At 39.4% G+C, this 18,945-nt stretch overlaps 1 protein-coding gene across 1 annotated transcript in view; it reads right to left on the reverse strand.

Moving 5' to 3' along the window:
* Positions 1 to 18,945, reverse strand: part of EYS (eyes shut homolog) — a 1,011,092-nt gene that overhangs the window by 17,084 nt on the left and 975,063 nt on the right. The window contains exons 45-46 of the mRNA XM_076332996.1: positions 18,106 to 18,280; positions 8,598 to 8,770 (exon numbers count right to left, since the gene is read on the reverse strand). Coding sequence (XP_076189111.1) covers positions 8,598 to 8,770; positions 18,106 to 18,280 — 348 coding nt within the window. The remainder of the gene's footprint in view (positions 1 to 8,597; positions 8,771 to 18,105; positions 18,281 to 18,945) is intronic.

The raw sequence follows: 18,945 nt of genomic DNA on the forward strand, positions 1-18,945 counted from the left end.
AGCCAGGTCAGCTCCAGAGACCAGACGACCAGGCAGTTCCACGGTGATGAGGCAGGTGTTAAGGTCAAGCCTGCAAGTCAGTCTGTGGGTCAGAGTCCAAGCCCAGATCAACGTGGCCAGGCAAGACATGGATGTGATGCTGCTGCAGTGTAGTTCAGTGAGGGATCAAGGGCAGGAGCCTCTATTTAAAAGCTGCTCCTGAGTAATGCTGGAGGAAGCTCCTGCTGGGGCTTCTCAGCAGAGCTGTCTCCGAGACCAGACACCAGCCCCATCTCTAAGCTGGCTCTGAGACCAAGCAGACAAACCCTCAGGAAGTGGCGGGAGGATGCGCTCAGGGCCCTGGCACTTACAGTGCAACTCTAACAGGTCATTAGCAATAAACACCTGTCTGAAAGCTTTAAACTCCATGGTTAGAAATTTTCAGTGTTTTCATTCCTTCATAGACAGAGTAAGCAGCTCCACCAGTTGTTTTTTTTCATTTTGGAAAACAATGACAAATATGGCTGTATGGTAAACTTCATCTGAAGATGCAATTTGCTTAAGGTTGTAGCTCAAAGATTACTGATATTGCATAGGCAATTTTTCTTTTTTCTGTGTAAATATTTGGAAAAGCTGAAAAAAAAAAAATTCACCTTATCTAAATGGAAATGTATTTTTCTGTTGAATTATCACTTATTTAATCTTTGAAGAGCTAACTTTTCATAATTTATAAACTAGTTCATGTATAGCAAAAGAAAAAGTACAGTTCAACTTCCATTTTTAGTGCAGTAACAAGTAGCGCATGTTAACAAAAGTATCGATTATTAAGACAACTTGAATGCAACAGTTAGAACAAGGTACTCATGAAAGTGGTAATTTTGCCAGACCTGCAGCCATTAGTAATCCTTGCTGTCCCTGAAGAGGAGAGACTGAGGCAATCATTATTCTGAGCAATACTGGAACAAAAGAGTGCAATTTTGTAAGTGAAGTCTACAGTTCTGTTTGGTTTTGTTGCAGTGGAGTTGTAATCTCCACTGTTAGCTAATGAGAGACCTAATTAGCTAAGAAGTAACATCTAGGAGCATATGGCTAAATCCCTAAAGAGATTTCTGGCTTTCCAAAGCCTAAAATAGCTATTACTAGCCAAAGTCAAAACAGTAGACCTCAGTTTTTCAGTACAACACATATTAAGAGATGAGTGCCTAAGAATAAGTCATGTGAGCCAGCAAATTGTACTGGGAGCAGCTATGAAACCTCAGTACTAGGAAATCAATTGGACCAGAAATCTGAACCTGATTCTCCTGCATCTGAGGATCTGGATATTATAGCCAGGATATGCATAATTTCTATTTCTTCTGTCCAATGAATATTTCAGTAAACAAACATTTCCTAGAAGACATTAGACAATAGAGGAAAAAAAGAAAACCTTACATACCCAATCGTTCAGTGGTTATTATATTCTTTGAGGATATGACAGATACAGGTTCAAGTATTTGCATCATGATAGTGAAAGTGAATGCTTAATCACTAGGCAATTAGGAAAATGTGATACAAACAAAATCTACAAATGTTTAATCCATGCCTGGCTTTGGTAGTAAGCTTATTCTAGGTACTGAAATGCTCTAAGATGCTTTCAAGATGAAACCTGCAAGAAGAAACACCCAGTCTGAGATTCCCTCACTGGGACCATTTCTGCACTGGAAGCCTTCAATTGTCTAAAGACTAGGACATTAGGCGGGACTGCGAGTATCTCCGTGCAGCCTGATAAAGCAATTGGTAATGAATTAAGTATCTAAAACTTCGTTAATCTAGTTTCAAATTGAGATCTTCACTTACTCATATCTTGGACTGGATTTAGTCTGACAACAGTGCAAGTGTGCTTTGAGGAGGACCGAACTATAAGAAAGCTGGTATTCTGCATAGTGTTTATGAGAGTAATTATGTCAGGAAAATAGATTACTATAAAATTGGAGGGGTTAATTTTGGCATTAAGACACTTACATTTAGCTGCCTACACACATTATTTATAGGCATGAAAATACCCGTTATGGTCAACTGTGACGTAAGACAGGATTCAGTTGCTTAAACATGTTTGTCACTTGCCACTGAGATGCTTTAGTGTATCCAGGCCATCCACATGGGCCTGGCTGGTATAACAGCAAACACAGGACCTGCTGCAGTTGGCAGGTGGAAGCTGTGAGGGATATATGGCAGCATGTAACCAGGTCCTATTTTCAGCAACTGAGTAGCATCACTATGCAACACAGTCAACAGATCTAGAAAGAGATTCACCTTATCCTGAAGTAGCCTCCTCCAAGGCTCCATTCAATTTCCTAAATGTAGGTACCTACTGTTATTTTTTCACAACCTCTATTGCCTTACCTTCATGTGCCATCCCAGAAAGGCACAGGTGTCCAACAGGTCCTGTGCCACATCTATGAACCCTGTCTGGATGCTTTTGGATACAAGTTTGAATGCCCGGGCATCTCAAACCGCACTAAGCATCTACATTTGGAAAAGCTTCTTATCAGCTAAATAGCTTCACTGACTCTGTTGACTAGATGTTCATCAACCATAACGGGAACTTATATATTGAACTCACATGTAGATACTTAAATCTAGGTGCCTTGCCTTTAAAACCAGTTCCTACCCTTGACACAGTTTCTAACTCTGAACACCTTTACAAAGTAAGGTAACTAGCATATTTTCAGCAAATCATTCATGCTCATAGAAGAAGTCTGAAAATAATTCTAGAGCCATCCTGCTAAGTGCTAGTTAGCTGGCTGTATCTTGTTCTTATTCAGTTGTGTAGCTGGAGGGAATGATAAGTGCGTGACTGAATTTTTATTGGGACATCATGTCACTCGTGGCTGACCTGGTGTGGAGGGCATTACTGTTGTATTGCATATCAATTCCTTCATTTTGTCATGCATGCCTTCCACTTGAGTTTATATACGATTAATCCATGGCATGTATTTAAGTAGGCAACTCACTTTATTCTACTTGACATTTTAAATTATACAGAAAAATATTACAAATGCATGTTTTCTTGTGCCTACCATGAATATTAAATTTACTGGACTGTTACTGATAAATCTGAAAGTTTAGATTGCTTTTTAGGTAAAACTTTAACAGCACCTTTTATCCTTATAGGACATGACTTCTATAGCTACTATTTAAAGATTTTCTCGTGTTGCCACAAGGTTTCAAAAAATGATAGTGGAAAAAGAAATCTTGATGGGACCAATGTTGCTTAAATGACTAGAGAGAACACAATAGTCACTGTGACTCAAAACAACAAGCTAATAGGTGCCTGCAGTTGTCGTTTAAATGGTTAAACATAGAAACACAAGTTTCAGAATAATAACTATTAAATAGTTCGTGCATTAAGCCAGAAAATCTAACTGCATTGTCAGATAAATCCAACATATGCGTGCATGCATGTATGTGTGCTTGAGTGTTTGTACGTAAGGTGTCTTGTCATGTAAAAGTCTTGAGCTAAATCATACTGTGAATTAATTTGTCTTACAATAGCAGTCAAAATATGTCAAGTAATATTCTAGACTATGTAGAAAGAAAAAGATCTTTATAGTAAAAATTATTTCAAAAGTCAGTTTCTTCCATTTTTCATTCATTCATCATGACTATGAAGACGGATTAAATAGTTACAGAATTGTCATTACTTTTTTTTCTTTTCTGTCAGTTTATCAGGTATTTTCAAAATTTTGCTGTATTTTTGTATCAGAATAATGGAATTTGACATCAGAATAATATCTAGAAAGTTGACTTGAGCTGATAAACGTGGCTAAAGGAAGTTGCCATTTGTTCATCAAGGAAATGGCTTTATTGCTTGACAAGTATCTCATTAAATTGAGGATAGAACAATGAAAAGCTCTTTACATTTGCTTTCTTTTCTTCAAGAGCTGTACGTTGACAGGCAGTATTTGTAGCTATGGAATTCAGAGACTAATATATAGTTGAAGAAATCTATTTATTAACTTATTTCTTTGTGAAAAAGGCAGTAGCATTCCATTATGATGCCTTGAAGTCAAGAAATTTTTTTAATACATTTTATGAAAGTATGTGGCACAAACTAATCCTGCTAAAGAAAACTGCTGAATAACTCAAAATTTATAGAAATATTGTGATGAAAACAGTGCTTAGTTTAGCCACTGGCAATTCTTCTCCAATACTGCCATCTATAGAATCTTTCAAATATTACATTGCTGATCCCTTAAATGAGAATATTATCAGGTCTGTGAAATCTCACAGTTAACTAATCTGAAATTATAGGTCTTCTTCATTCCTCTGCAAAATCGAGTAAATTATCTAGGACATAAATATCATATGCTTAGTGTCTAGAGGAATTCTAGCTTATGAGGAAATATATCTCAGTGCTTAACAGAATGTCAGAGGAACTTCATTGACTCCAAATTTATTTTTGCTCAAGTTTTCCACTGCCTTGAGTGATACTGTTTATGTCAAGAGGAGAGACTTGATTTAATCCATTAAAATAAATGGCAAGAAAAAGAAAAAAAAGATAAGCCACAAATGTTTGGATGCTAGAAGATTACTTCAGGGAGATGCCATATATAGCTGTTGTGTTAAACTTTTCTCTAAACCATTATTGGCCACTGCTAGAGACAGGATTACTGGCCTCACACAGGGACACTGTTCTTATAAGAGGAATAAGATGCTGAGATACAATTTAGTAGAGATTAGAATATAATTGCAGACAGTCATCATGGATAACATGTCTGTATTTTTAATGTTCACATCTCTTAATAATTACTAGTTGTGAAAAAGATATTGTGTTCACATATATAATAATGATGTCCTATAAATCAAACTACCTGCAGCAAAAGGGTTTTAGACTGTTGCTTCTTCCCCAGGAAGAATCATCCTTGACACTCGATCTTGGCCACTTTTTCTCACAGTAGTAATCACACTGAAGCCAATAGATCTACTGTGTACTTGCAGGAGAGCTGAAACAACCAGGTCCTTAGAGATTTCTCCCTCTTCAGAAACCCTCTGAGATATCTAATTACAAAGGTACTCATTGGGCCAAGTGGAATACGCTGGAATTTGGTGTTCAAAGCCATGCAGTAGACTCTCCCAGACAAAGTGCTGGGAGCTGGAGCCTCTTGTTGGTTTTGAACGTTGTGTGTTAATGAAATAACTAGACTAAATTACATGCTACTCTGGGCTGAAGTTTCACTTCTTAATCAGAAGACAATTTAGAGTTGTCTGGTACTTCAGCTGCAAACTTTAAGTCAAATGAACAAAAGATTTTATTAACATCATATTTTGGTGTCCTGGAAAACGTAACTACTTTTAAAAAAAACCTAGATAAACTACTTCCCCTGTATTCCTAATCCTTGTGGTTAAGGGAGTGCTAACTAAGAATTAACACTGTGCCAGGTCTTGGCAATGTTTGGTTGCCATTTATGCACTTCAGGATTTGGGCTGGTTTTCCTGTGTTACTGTTACAGTTGTGACCTTTTCAAACCAGTGGATCAGAATTATCTGCTGCTTCATGTGTCATGAACAGTCTTAGAAGTGGTCTGAGTCTGGATGGCAATGTTAACACTAAGTAAAAAAGATTCCTGCATAAATTTTCCATTTCCTTCCCATTTCATTACAACCACTTTTATTTCTGGCAGTGTAAATCAATCATTTTTTTGTTTGTTTACATCAGCGTTACCTTTAGAAACCTAATACACTTGGAAGAACCATCCTGTCTTATGAGCATTAATGGGTTCAGACAACACAGTACACCCAAGAAGTGGAACTTTAAATTGTTGTAGAATTAGTGTATTACTCTGCCTTGCCTGACAAGGCTTTGCTCCTTGGACCCATTCAGATCTAATTTCCAACCCTCTCCTCTCTTCCTAGTGCTCCTTATGGATGCGTGCCTTTCCAAAGTAAGTTTTAAATTTCATAGGCATCTTCCTACTGCACTTCAGTCACCAGTGTGCTACCTACCTGCTAAACCTCTTGATCCTTCTCCTAGGAAAGCAAGTCCTGGCACTTGCTTTGGCAGGTTGAAATATACAATGAAATATTTGCTCTGAGAGTGTCAGACCAAAAAATACCTGTGTACTACTTGCTGAGTATCAATTGATCATGTATGGCCTATAAGAAATGCAGAGTAATTGAAACTGCTACCCTCTCTTCATCAAGTGGGTTGATTTCTTCTAATTTCCTCTAAAATATATGATTTAATACACATCTTACTGCAACCTCCTGGGAATATTGCTCAGTATTTACACTTTGGCAATGAGCATCGTGACAGTGGACCAAGTAAGCACTGTGTATTTCAGGCCATATGAGCCATTCACACTATGTTCTTTAACTGATCTTGCTTTCCCTGGGTTTACTCTTGTTCTTAGTTTTCCAACTACTGAACACTTGTTAGTGCAGCTCTGACTTCTAAAGCTTAACCATAATGTAACATATCTTTGTGCTGACAGTCATTGCATCCTTGGTGTTTTGAGTCGCTGCTCTAAGCAGGACAAATCACATTACTCTTCAAGAACAGTTACACCCTCATCTGCACATATGCTTCATCTCTCATGTACGTAGTTCATAAAGAACCACAAACATTTTTACTGTTTGCTAGGAAAGTTAGTGCTTGATTATTGTCAGTTTATGTTTAAGTACCCTTAACATTTGTAGTCAGAGTACTCTTCCTTATTATTGTGGATCTACCCCTACTGCCCATTTACTCACTTCACGTGACTTGTTCTCATGCAATCCATACTGTTGTACTGTATTTACCAGTTGCTATTATTTGGTAAAGCCCTTTTTGCTCTTACTCTTAGTTATTTTCCTCTGCTTTTTTGCCTCATAAATCTCTTCTGTCTTTTTCTCACACTTCTTTCCTTCTTTCTTGCACATTCATTGGTCTCCATAATTAAATTTCGCTTTGTTCTCTCCTGGTCCCTTGGGCTGTTCATTGCTCTCTGTCTCTTTTTCTTTTGGCTCCAATAACCACCATCAATCCAGACATGAGATATTCAATCTTGATAAGCAGCTGTTTTTTACCAATTTGCCATCCACTAAAAGCGCAAACTGCGCTTTGAAAAATCTCATGATAATTCATTATTCTGCCAGAGTAAGGTGAAAAGCGGGGCAAAGAGTTTGGTCAGGACCTGTAGTCCCTATTCATAAAATGAAAGCTTTTATATAAAACAGAGAGAGACCCTCTAATGTGTTTGCCAGGTGGAGGAATTACTAAAAGGATGACAGTCTACAAGAAATACAATTTTGGGTTGCTCAGATTTAAGCTATTTGTACTGATAATAGTGGCTATCACAAGAAGATCCAAATCTATTCTGAAACCAGAACACAGTTTACCTGATTTATGTATAGCACATGTCCTGGTGATCAGTGTCCTGAATCCAGATGGCATTACTTTTGAAAACCTCACTTGAAATGAGAAATCAAAGTTGAAAAGTTCATATGAAGAGAACTGAAAAGCTGTTGCAGCAGAGACAATAGAACAAGTACATTCTTACATGGAATAAGGAATTTAACAATGGCTTTCCAGAAGCTATATTCTCTTTCATTTGAGTCTACCAATTGCAACTGCTTTCTGTAATGAGATTTTAAAACTGTATCCATCTATAGGGTGATGACTGCAAATCAGGTCAAATGCAGTTCAGCTTGTCAGTTTTGTGCTTGAAACTCGCTCTGTAGGCACAACAGGGGAGGCTGGACCTTGGCAGGCAGTTTGAAAAGAGGGCCATTTAACAGTAACTGGCGTTCTCCAAAAGATGTAAAGAGAGGTTCTCAAAGGAAAAACATAAGCTTGTACAATATTAATTTGAATCTAAGAGCTGAGGAATAGAGAGTGCGGACTGTACTACATCCCTTGCACACAGAGGCACTTCAGACACTTACAGGAAAAGTCCCTGAGCTTGTAGCACCTGTGTACCCACATTGTTGAATATTCATTTGTGCAACCTCTCAGAGAAGAAAACAGACAGATAAAGGATTCCTATACATGAGGGTAAGAAATGCAAAACCAGCAAACTGAGGACATATTTTGAGGGTGACATGTTGGAAGAAAGCCAAGGCAGAATAAACCCTTGAAGATTATTACAGTGATGTTTGCATCTTTTATCATCATTGTCAGTGCATCCCTCACCAACAGCTGGTGAAGTCAACAGGAACCTCTCCATTAGAAATTGGATAAGGTCCCAGATGCTTCCTACTTCTGAAGTGTACTCAGAAGTGTACTACTGAGCTCTTAAGTGTATTTCTTAACATACTTCATTATGGTGAGCTTGGGAATTGAATTAAGCACTATAACAGTGCTCTGCAATACTTCCTGTCCCCTTGGTATCTGACGCCACCGCGCTGTCCGTGAATTTGGTTGAATGATTTGAAAAAACTGAAGGAACAAATGGTGTTAAAAAACCACTATCTAACAATTCATAGCTTTAAATTACTTGAATTTTTTAACAGAAAGGAGCACCACTTTCTTAAATAAAATCTATTTTGTACTTTGTGTCTCTATCTCACATTTCATTGATATATTACAAAATACTGTGGTTTTTCACCTAGGCATTATCGCATAATTCTATGTACAGTGTACTATCCATTTGACATACCTTGTTCACAATAGGTACCGGTTGTTCCAAGAGGACAGTGACATGTGTAGCCATTAGGCAGCGGCACACAGGTACCGCCTTGCTTACACAGATGTGGAGGATTGTGCTCTGGTTCACATACTGACACTGTTTCTGTGCAAAATGCACCTTTCCATCCAGTGAGGCAGTCACAGCTATGGTGGGTAAGTAAAAGAAAGGAAAGAATGCAACATTATTACCAAAAGAAATCAACATGTCAGTAGCAATGTAATCAAGATTTTCAAGTTTGGATACCTATATTTAGTCATCTGATCCAAAATGATTAAGAGAAAAGTGTAGTAATGAAGTTTCTCATTTAACTTTTTGATATGTTTATTTTATTGTAAAAAAAAATACTTAAAAGGAAACGTTATTTTGAATATTAGCATTACAATATTAGCAACCGCCAAAAAAAAAAAAAAAAAAAAAGAAGCTTGTGGCTTTTTTGTGGTTTGCTCTACACATAATTCAAAAAGGCCTTGGCTTCATAAACTAGGAGGAGTCAAAGTGGAAATTAAAAGGGAAAGGAAAGCAGTGAAGGGCAGCCATAAAAATAAAACTAGATGTCAGTATAAGGGTACTGCTAACAATTCCAAATTTTAGCTAGTAATAGGAGTCTGTCAGCAACTGCCTTTCACTTAGCCATTATATTCATTTGCTAAATACTTTTAATTGGCACATCAGAGGTAGGTTTGGTGAAGCACTTGATGGAAAAGAGGACAGTGGATTTCATAGAATCATAGAATCATAGAATCATTGAGGTTGGAAAAGACCTCTAAGATCATCGAGTCCAACCGTCAACCCAACACCACCATGTCCACTAAACCATGTCCCTAAGTGCCTCATCTACTCGTCTTTTAAATACCTCCAGGGATGGGGACTCCACCACTTCCCTGGGCAGCCTCTTCCAATGTTTAACCACTCTTTCACTAAAGAAATTTTTCCTTACATCCAATCTAAACTTCCCCTGCCGCAACTTGAGGCCATTTCCTCTTGTCCTGTCACTAGTTACTTGGGAGAAGAGACCAACACCCACCTCGCTACAACCTCCTTGCAGGTAGTTGTAGAGAGCGATGAGGTCTCCCCTCAGCCTCCTCTTCTCCAGGCTAAACAACCCCAGTTCCCTCAGCCGCTCCTCAGAAGACTTGTTCTCCAGACCCCTCACCAGCCTCGTTGCCCTTCTCTGGACACGCTCCAGCACCTCAACGTCCTTCTTGTAGTGAGGGGCCCAAAACTGAACACAGTATTCGAGGTGCGGCCTCACCAGTGCCGAGGACAGGGGCACGATCACTTCCCTACTCCTGCTGGCCACACTAGTTCTGATACAGGCCAGGATGCCATTGGCCTTCTTGGCTGCCTGGGCACACTGCCGGCTCATGTTCAGTCGGCTGTCAACCAGCACCCCCAGGTCCTTCTCTGCTGGGCAGCTTTCCAGCCACTCTTCCCCAAGCCTGTAGCGCTGCATGGGGTTGTTGTGGCCAAAGTGCAGGACCCGGCACTTGGCCTTGTTGAACCTCATACAATTGGCCTGGGCCCATCGATCCAGCCTGTCCAGGTCCCTCTGCAGAGCCTTCCTACCCTCGAGCAGATCAACGCTCCCACCCAACTTGGTGTCATCTGCAAACTTACTGAGGGTGCACTCAATCCCCTCATCCAGATCATCAATAAAGATATTAAACAAGACCGGCCCCAGTACTGAGCCCTGGGGAACACCGCTCGTGACCGGCCGCCAACTGGATTTGACCATGAAAGAGGTGGCAACGTGAGTGTTATGTATCTCTGATTGTAAATCGATGCCATAAGCAAATGGTCTAAACTGACTGAATCATTGGACTTGTTAGTGTCCACTACTCTTTATGCCTTTCTTTCATCCAGGCCAGGAGAATATAACAAAAAAATTCACACTAACCTGTAAATTTAAAATTGGTATGAATTCTATAGAAATTGTTAAATACAAATACATTTGGCATTGAAGTTAAAAATGCCCTCCTTACTAAAAAGAAAAAGTTCCAAAATAGTTAAAATGAAATATGTTAGGCCTATTTGTATTTTAGAATTTAGTGACACTTTATGATAAAAAAATTGTTCCCCTGAATAAAAGCACTTATTGATTTTTCCCTGTAGGTTTTCTCTCTCAAGGCTAAGAATGAAACCTCATATATTTTGATTGATTCTTAGCCCCTGTCTTTTTGTATATGTGCAAAATCTTGAATTTTTCTTCAAATTCATTGAGCTATGCTTTCTCCATTAATCAGCCCACTGTTTCTGGGCAAAATATAATGAGTCGTCTATGAAACTCTGCTGTTTCACCAAACCTTCAGATCAGACAACAACATGTAAACAAAGCACAGCCAACAAGCCCTTCAGAGTGATAAACAGCTATTTGGAATGAAGGGGAAAAGAGGACAGGACCTTGCAAAAGCAAAAGCACCTTAATTGATCAAAGTCACCATCAGAATGCTTTCTGTCTCAGCTATAAATGTTATGCTTTGATGCATGAAAGCTACTGAGAAGGGGAAGTAATTTAACTCCCTGAGTGGCAAACAGAAATGTCCATTTCTTGTGCTGTGAAGCAGGGTGTTTGGAGCTGAAGCTACTACTGTTGGGCAGCATACACAAAGGTTCTTCCCCTTTCCCTTGCTTGTGTCTGCATATGTCTGTTTAAGTTTCTTTTCATTCTTGTCTTTTAGGACCTAATAAAAGTTAGGTTTTTAAATGAGTTGAAAATTATTTGCACAGAGCTGAACAGCATTCTCCAGCATTCTCCTGGAGAAACTGGCTGCTCATGGCTTGGATGGGCGTACTCTTCGCTGGGTCAAAAACTGGCTGGATGGCCGGGCCCAGAGAGTTTTGGTTCCAGTTGGCGGCTGGTCACAAGTGGTGTTCCCCAGGGCTCAGTACTGGGGCCGGTCTTGTTTAATATCTTTATTGATGATCTGGATGAGGGGATTGAGTGCACCCTCAGTAAGTTTGCAGACGACACCAAGTTGGGCGGGAGCGTTGATCTGCTCGAGGGTAGGAAGGCTCTGCAGAGGGACCTGGACAGGCTGGATCGATGGGCCCAGGCCAACTGTATCAGGTTCAACAAGGCCAAGTGCCAGGTCCTGCACTTTGGCCACAACAACCCCATGCAGCGCTACAGGCTTGGGGAAGAGTGGCTGGAAAGCTGCCTGGCGGAAAAGGACCTGGGGGTGCTGGTCGACAGCCGGCTGAACATGAGCCGGCAGTGTGCCCAGGCGGCCAAGAAGGCCAATGGCATCCTGGCCTGTATCAGAAAGAGTGTGGCCAGCAGGACTAGGGAAGTGATCGTGCCCCTGTCCTCGGCACTGGTGAGGCCGCACCTCGAATACTGTGTTCAGTTTTGGGCCCCTCACTACAAGAAGGACGTTGAGGTGCTGGAGCGTGTCCAGAGAAGGGCAATGAGGCTGGTGAGGGGTCTGGAGAACAAGTCTTCTGAGGAGCGGCTGAGGGAACTGGGGTTGTTTAGCCTGGAGAAAAGGAGGCTGAGGGGAGACCTCATCGCTCTCTACAACTACCTGCAAGGAGGTTGTAGTGAGGTGGGTGTTGGTCTCTTCTCCCAAGTAACTAGCGATAGGACGAGAGGAAATGGCCTCAAGTTGTGCCTGGGGAGGTTGAGATTGGATATTAGGAAAAATTTCTTCATTGAAAGGGTTGTCAAGCATTGGAAGAGGCTGCCCAGGGAAGTGGTTGAGTGCCCATCCCTGGAAGTATTTCAAAGTCGTGTAGATGTGGCACTTAGGGACATGGTTTAGTGGTGGACTTGGCAGTGCTAGGTTAACGGTTGGACTTGATGATCTTAAAGGTCTTTTCCAACCTGAATGATTCTATGATTCTATGATTCTATGTTTGCTGGGGCCTACAGTGGCAAAGGTCTATGACCAAATGCAACTCCTAAGCAAGTTGGACTGGGACTGAGAAGTTTAGATCCAAAATCTCCTAATCTTTAGAGAGGTAAGGGAAGAGGCAGTATTTCAAATCCTTTCCATCATGTGGCCTGTCATGCTGGTCTAGTTTTCTCTATATTTTCTTGGTTGTGGTTACTTACTGTTTTTGCAGACCAGGAGAACCCAATGGCTTGCAACATCACTAGTGCCTTGACGCTCAGGGATTTAAAGACCCATTTAGAATCATAGAATATCTCAGGTTCGAAGGGACCCATAAGGATCATCGAGTCCAACTCCCTGCTCCTCGCAGGACTACCTAAAACTAAATCATATGACTAAGAGCATCATCCAGATGCTCCTTGAATTTCTTTAGATATAAGAGGTGAGATTCATTCTGAGATCAAGACACCTAATTTTATGTTACGTTAGGTGCCCAGATGGCCTCCAGTTGCCTTCCTAGAGGTATGTGAGAAAGGCAGCTTGAGACCAAGGAAACAAGATTCTGACAGAGACCACTGAATGCTCAAGTTTAGGCAATGGGATCCTTGAGTAGGTGCCTGAGCTCATATACTAATCAACGGTGATCCAGCTAAAACAGTCAGGGGAACTGGAGCACTATCCATCCCACAAACCAATACATACATGACTCTAATGATGAGGTGCTGCATTCAATTACCTCAATGCAGGCATTTAGTGCCATCTGACATGCCATGGTGCATCTGAAAGATCTGTGTGAAATTAGCAGATAAAACAGAAGAACTGCAGAAGACTTCTGCTCTTCTGGACGCCCTATGAAGACCAGGAAAAGTATCCTATGATCTGTGCCATTAGAATGCCAATGTTTAGACAACTGGAAAGGCCTGGACGTCCATTGACTGTGATAGGATCTTACACATTTAGCTCACCTGGAGACACTCTAAGAGCTCCTAAGACTCTACGTGTCTTAGGAGCTAAATCTCACTGCAAGATACTTTCCTGTTTTCAGGGTTTTTGAAGAACATGGATTAAATTGATTCTTCTATACTCCAGCTTTTGAGTTTCTCAAGAGCAACTGCCAAAATGGCTCTTATTTTTTCTATAGCATATTTTTAGGTGGAGAAAGAATAGTAAGGCTTTCATATACAACTTTGATCATGTGTCTGAGAGGAAATTGGATAATCTTGAATCCCCTGGTTTGGAAAGGACTCTTAATAGGGTGCATTTCACAGCATATACATGGCAAAGTCAGCCAGTTCAGGAAGCAAGAACTCTCAAATTCATAGCTCCCAGAGAAATACAACAAAAGATCGCTTTCAATTCTGGAAATTTCAGATACCACTTCAAGTTCTGTAATCTTTGTATTTAGGAAGTTAAAGTATGGTTTAATTTATTGTCTTTTTCTTTTTCTTGTTTGTTTCTTGTCAAATGCTTAACAGTGTCTTGCAGTGTTCCTAGTATGGCTTTCCAAGCTCAAAGTCCCTTACCAAAGCCAAAATGAGCTCTCAAATAAGTAACACAGTTTCTACATATGTAAGGACAACAAGTTTATGCCAGTGTTGATTACGGACCAAACCCTGAAATTTATTATATAAAAATTCAGGCAACTTTTTAAAAAAATCATGAAAAGTAATTTCATTTTATAAACTATGTAAGCAATATGTCTGTATGTTACTACACAAAATCCTAATCAAACCAGAAGCATTTCTTGAATCTTATAGAGAAATAACTAAAGGTCCTAAAGGATTTTTGTGAAGGAATTGGAAAGTTTGCTTATATCCAATGTGGTTTCCTAAAATAAACAAAGAGTATTCTTACATTAAACATATAAGTATCATGTTTAAAATGTCATGCTCAACGTTACCAAACCTGCAACTTCCTATAGTTATGCAAATGTGGTGTCAAATCAAACAAATAATCTTATAGCAGTAAAGGAGGGATTCAGCTCTGCAAATTCAGACACCTGAATTTAGGTGTCTACATGTAAGATGGGCATATACTCAACTATTATTGCAGAAGGAATTGTCACATTTGTCAACATCATAAGGGTATCTCGGATACTGCAGGACATCTCAAATTCATATTGGCCTGTATTGGCCACATCAGGCTATCCAAACTACTGGAGATTTCTAGATATAGTTCTTAAATTTGTATTGTATTGGAACTGAAAGATGCTGAGCAATGAAGGAGACCTCTAAATAAAAGTGGCTTTAAATTCAGGCAGTGGAAAACTAGAGCATTGATAAAAACCAGTCTATCTTCAGGCTAGAAGGTAAAATGGAGTCTGAAGAAATTAAGATTGGAAGGAAATTAACTATATTTAAACAAAGAGAACAATGGAATGCTGCAAAAGTGTCCTATTAAATAAGCCAAATTGGATGACAATTTTTAGACAGCAAATCCACCCCCAAAGTAGACTTTTACTAATCTAAACCACAACAATTAAATAGAGAAATGCCTTTTCCCTTACAAACTATAAAAGTATGTCCTTTCATTAAAGAATGGTTCTGTCTTTGCACTGAAAATTGGTTCTAATTGAATCTAACCTTATAATGAAACTAGAGCCGCTCATTTTATGGGGCATCTCTCTACCATATACGTGTATGATTTAATTTCCTAAACCTAAGTGGCTAGTGCTATTTGAAAGCTACAGAGTACCAAGAAATCCACGTGAGGCTTGGAGATATGAGAGAAGATTTATGCAAGTCCTAAGCTCTTCTGAAGCAGCAGCGGAAGGCCAAATGGTCTACCCAGGGGTATCTAAAGTGACACTGCATGCTTACATTTAGCATTTAGCATTATGTCTGATGTTCTGTTCAAAGTGCACACAAGACATACTTTTTCTCTTACTTCAGCAACAAGCAATAGCCATAACACATCATAAACCATCTTGTTATATGTAATTTTCTATTGTGTATGATTCTGTGCCATAAATAAAATAATGGAGGATATTATTGTCCCTTGAACATAAAATTCTTCACTTTATTATTCAAATATTTCCTCTTTATTTTGTTAAAACATAGTAGTTGTGCTCTGTTCCTGGCCAGAATGTAAAGTTTAATGTATATTTCTGCTTCTATTTAAATCAAAGCATTATCCCTATAGCAACTGAATCTACAGCTTAATGGCACTGCACACTTTCTAGCAGGGTGGTGAAAGCAAGACATAAAAATAGCTCCAAACAGCAACAAAAACCTCTGGAGAGATCTTGTTTCAGGAGAAAAAATGTTTGAACATAAATCCGGTTCCCTCAAGGACTCTGCTCTTCAAAGGAACACAGATGATTAGAAACAGAAAGAAGTTCCCTCTAAGAAAATGTGAGACGGTTTTGACAGCTACTATACATTGACAAAAATGATATGCATACTACATCCACACCTCTTTGGCAATGTTTCACTTTTTTATGAGAGGAAAAAATGGCCATTACTGGTACATGCATGCATATATACATAGTCTGTGAAGACCTGTCCTGAAATAGGAGGAGAGGAATATAACTCAGTAGTAGGTCAGTACAAATTAAAACCAACCAAGCAAACAAAACCTAGAAAAAACAAATTACCCCCTCACCACCACAATTTTAGAACAATCTCTAAACAAATCTGGAATACAAATTATGAAGCTAGAACTTTGCCTATAATATCAAGCTTCCAATGTAGCTATGTCACCAGCTGCCACTCTAGCTTGCCGCCTGCTTTCCAAATGTTCTCTAGATCTTGCTGGTGGTGGCTCTGTGTACCTTATACACATGAAGAGGACTTAGCACTGCTGGGTAAGTTGCTGAAGCAAGGATTCAGGGTGGTGTAGGTGGGCAGATGGGAGAGGCATTCTTCAGCCCACACTTCTGATATTTTTTTTTCTTGCAGTTTTGGTTTTGTATCTCCTCTAATATGGTCATAAGTGAAAAGAGTGCCATTCTCCTTTCTTGTTCCTCAGAAAGATCAAACACTCTGAATGTCAAGGGTTTAAGAGTTCTCAAAGGATCCTGCAAAGTGCAATAGTTGGGACATACTGTAGCACAAGAATTGGAAAGCAATCCCAAATTATATCTTTCAAAGCATTACTGTATTTAAGAGAACAGAAATACGCTCATAAGGAGAATGGGGAGGGAACTGCATGCTGCATCTCAGGGGCGAATTTTCCAAATTTTAGTACAGCCTTTCTAGCTTTAGAAGCACTAGTTTTGTACAGGTTTTCTTACAGATGAGGATTTGTCTCAGGGGCAGCAAAAACAATTACCATATAATTGTCTCTCCAACACATAGTAGATTGTTTTTAGCTTGACAGGTATGCAAACTCTTTTCTTTGTAGCACACAGATGGACAGGTCTTTGTTGTTTTGAAGAAGAATCATACATAGAGGCTCCACAGTGCAAAGCCTGTCTTTTTCTTCTTATCTGTCTTTCTGTCTGCAGTGTTTTCAGTCAGTGCCTTCAGATGTTTTAAATCAGCATTTTTCTATTTTTGAAAAAATTATGCAAATATGTGTAAATAAATGAACACCTGCGGAAGCACATGAGAGGAAGCAAGTATAATTAATCTTGGCAGACACTTTTAAAATCAAAAGCGCTCCTCTGCAAAGGTTTTACAGCTTACAGAGTTACAAAGTGTTTGAAAACAAGGTTTATTACAATAGAAGTGTTGACACACAACAGCAATTTGGAACTGTAAATGTATTTCCTTCTTGTATGCCTTACAGTCTGGACACTAAGATCCATCTACACTTACTGGTAAGGCATGAAAGACCATAGACTCATCTTCTGGGCCACCTGTCCTTGCTACCACTTATTATCCCATAGATCAGCCAGGTGAACAGCTTATATGATGAACTGATGTAGTTCAAACAATTTTAACCTGAGATCCTTACTAACACACCTTGTTTTGTTTGAAACGGATTAAGAAGGTCTTACTTGAGTATGAATGAACACTTGAGAATGGCATGAAGAGTGATGAGGGAAGGTGCATTTGAGAGTCAGGAAATTATCCACAGAAATCACAACTGGAGGCACAGAGAACTGTGTGTATTAGGGAGAGACTGAGCAGGAGAGAAGGATGCACAGGTGCTAGGTAAGGGAGCTCCTAAGGATTTAAACTGGCTCAGAACTTTCTGATATTGGGCAGTCAGTGGTTTTCTCCAGAAAGGGATTCTTAGATGAAAATACTGATTTCCAGGAAACAGAAGTCACCTGTTTTTGCCTGATCAGCCATGTTCAGACATTAAGACAGTCAAGCTCTCCTCTTTGTTATTTGTTCTCTGCTAGCTAGGCTGCTCACTTAGTTTTAAAAAAATGTTTTTCCTAAAAATGTAGCTCTTCCCATGCATTTTGTAGTAAGTCTGGATGCCAGTGGCTTCAGTGGAGCAGAACCAGTCCATGGAATTTCTTTAAAAACTTTTCCAGGAAGTGTTCTAACATAATTGTAATATTTTATTTTTTATTTTATTAATGTAAGATTAAAATTCTCTGTGTAACCGAATGAACCCTTCAGCAGTTTTCTTTCTTTCTAATAAGATGGTAGGGTCCTGGAGACCTCTGTTATCAAGACATTAAATTAGCATAGTTATTAGGCTAGAGATCAGTCTATGCTGTAATCTACAAAAAAATTTATACTTACTAAACTGTAGAGCCACCTTCTATGCACTTCCCACCATTTCTGCATTTTATTAAACTGCATGGGGAATCTTTACATTGTCCAACACTGCGACCAGAATTGGGGTGACCTTCTGGAGTCCCTGGTGATTTAAACTCTTGATTCATGCTGGTGCGAACTTGAACATCAAAAATGCAACCTCAAAAGTAGAAAGAAAAAACAAATGAAGTTTAAAACAGATACAGGACATCAAAACAAACCAAACAACAGGACAGTGTCAACCCTCAATGAATGGGTTCCACCAGAATGTCTTCAGTGGATGGGCAATCATACCATCTACATGAGCTAAAGTTATGCTGGCTACTTTGTGTTCAAGCAAATGAGTGGATGATTATAAGTTCCTTCATTTAATGATAGGTAAAACAACAGAAGTAATTTCTCAAGGAATAGACAGAATACAAAGTCAGTGACTATACATCAGATAAAAGTGGTCAAAAAAAATAACACCCAGAAAAAAAGGAGAACAGAGACCAAGAAGTCCGTTTAATGTAAAATATGTAAAAATCCAGAGAACACTGACTAATTTAATGAGGCAGGGAATGTGGACTTGAATTTCCTTAGGCTGAAAAGGACCCCTTCAGGGAAAGACCCAGATTCTCCCCTTCTTAAGTGAATGCTTCAGTCCCTGGTACATACAGATCATGTTGCACCTGATTACATTTTAAAGTACGTGTATGCTGCTCCTTTAGGCCCTTAATCTCAGAAAATAATTCAAAATTTTAATGTATACTAGTAAGGTAAACACTTCCAGGGCCTGTTACTTGGTCCTGCGGGCAAGTGACCTGGTGTAGTCACGATTATATT

This window comes from Aptenodytes patagonicus, chromosome 3 (genome assembly GCF_965638725.1).
Source record: "Aptenodytes patagonicus chromosome 3, bAptPat1.pri.cur, whole genome shotgun sequence".
Classification (NCBI taxonomy): Eukaryota; Metazoa; Chordata; class Aves; order Sphenisciformes; family Spheniscidae; genus Aptenodytes; species Aptenodytes patagonicus.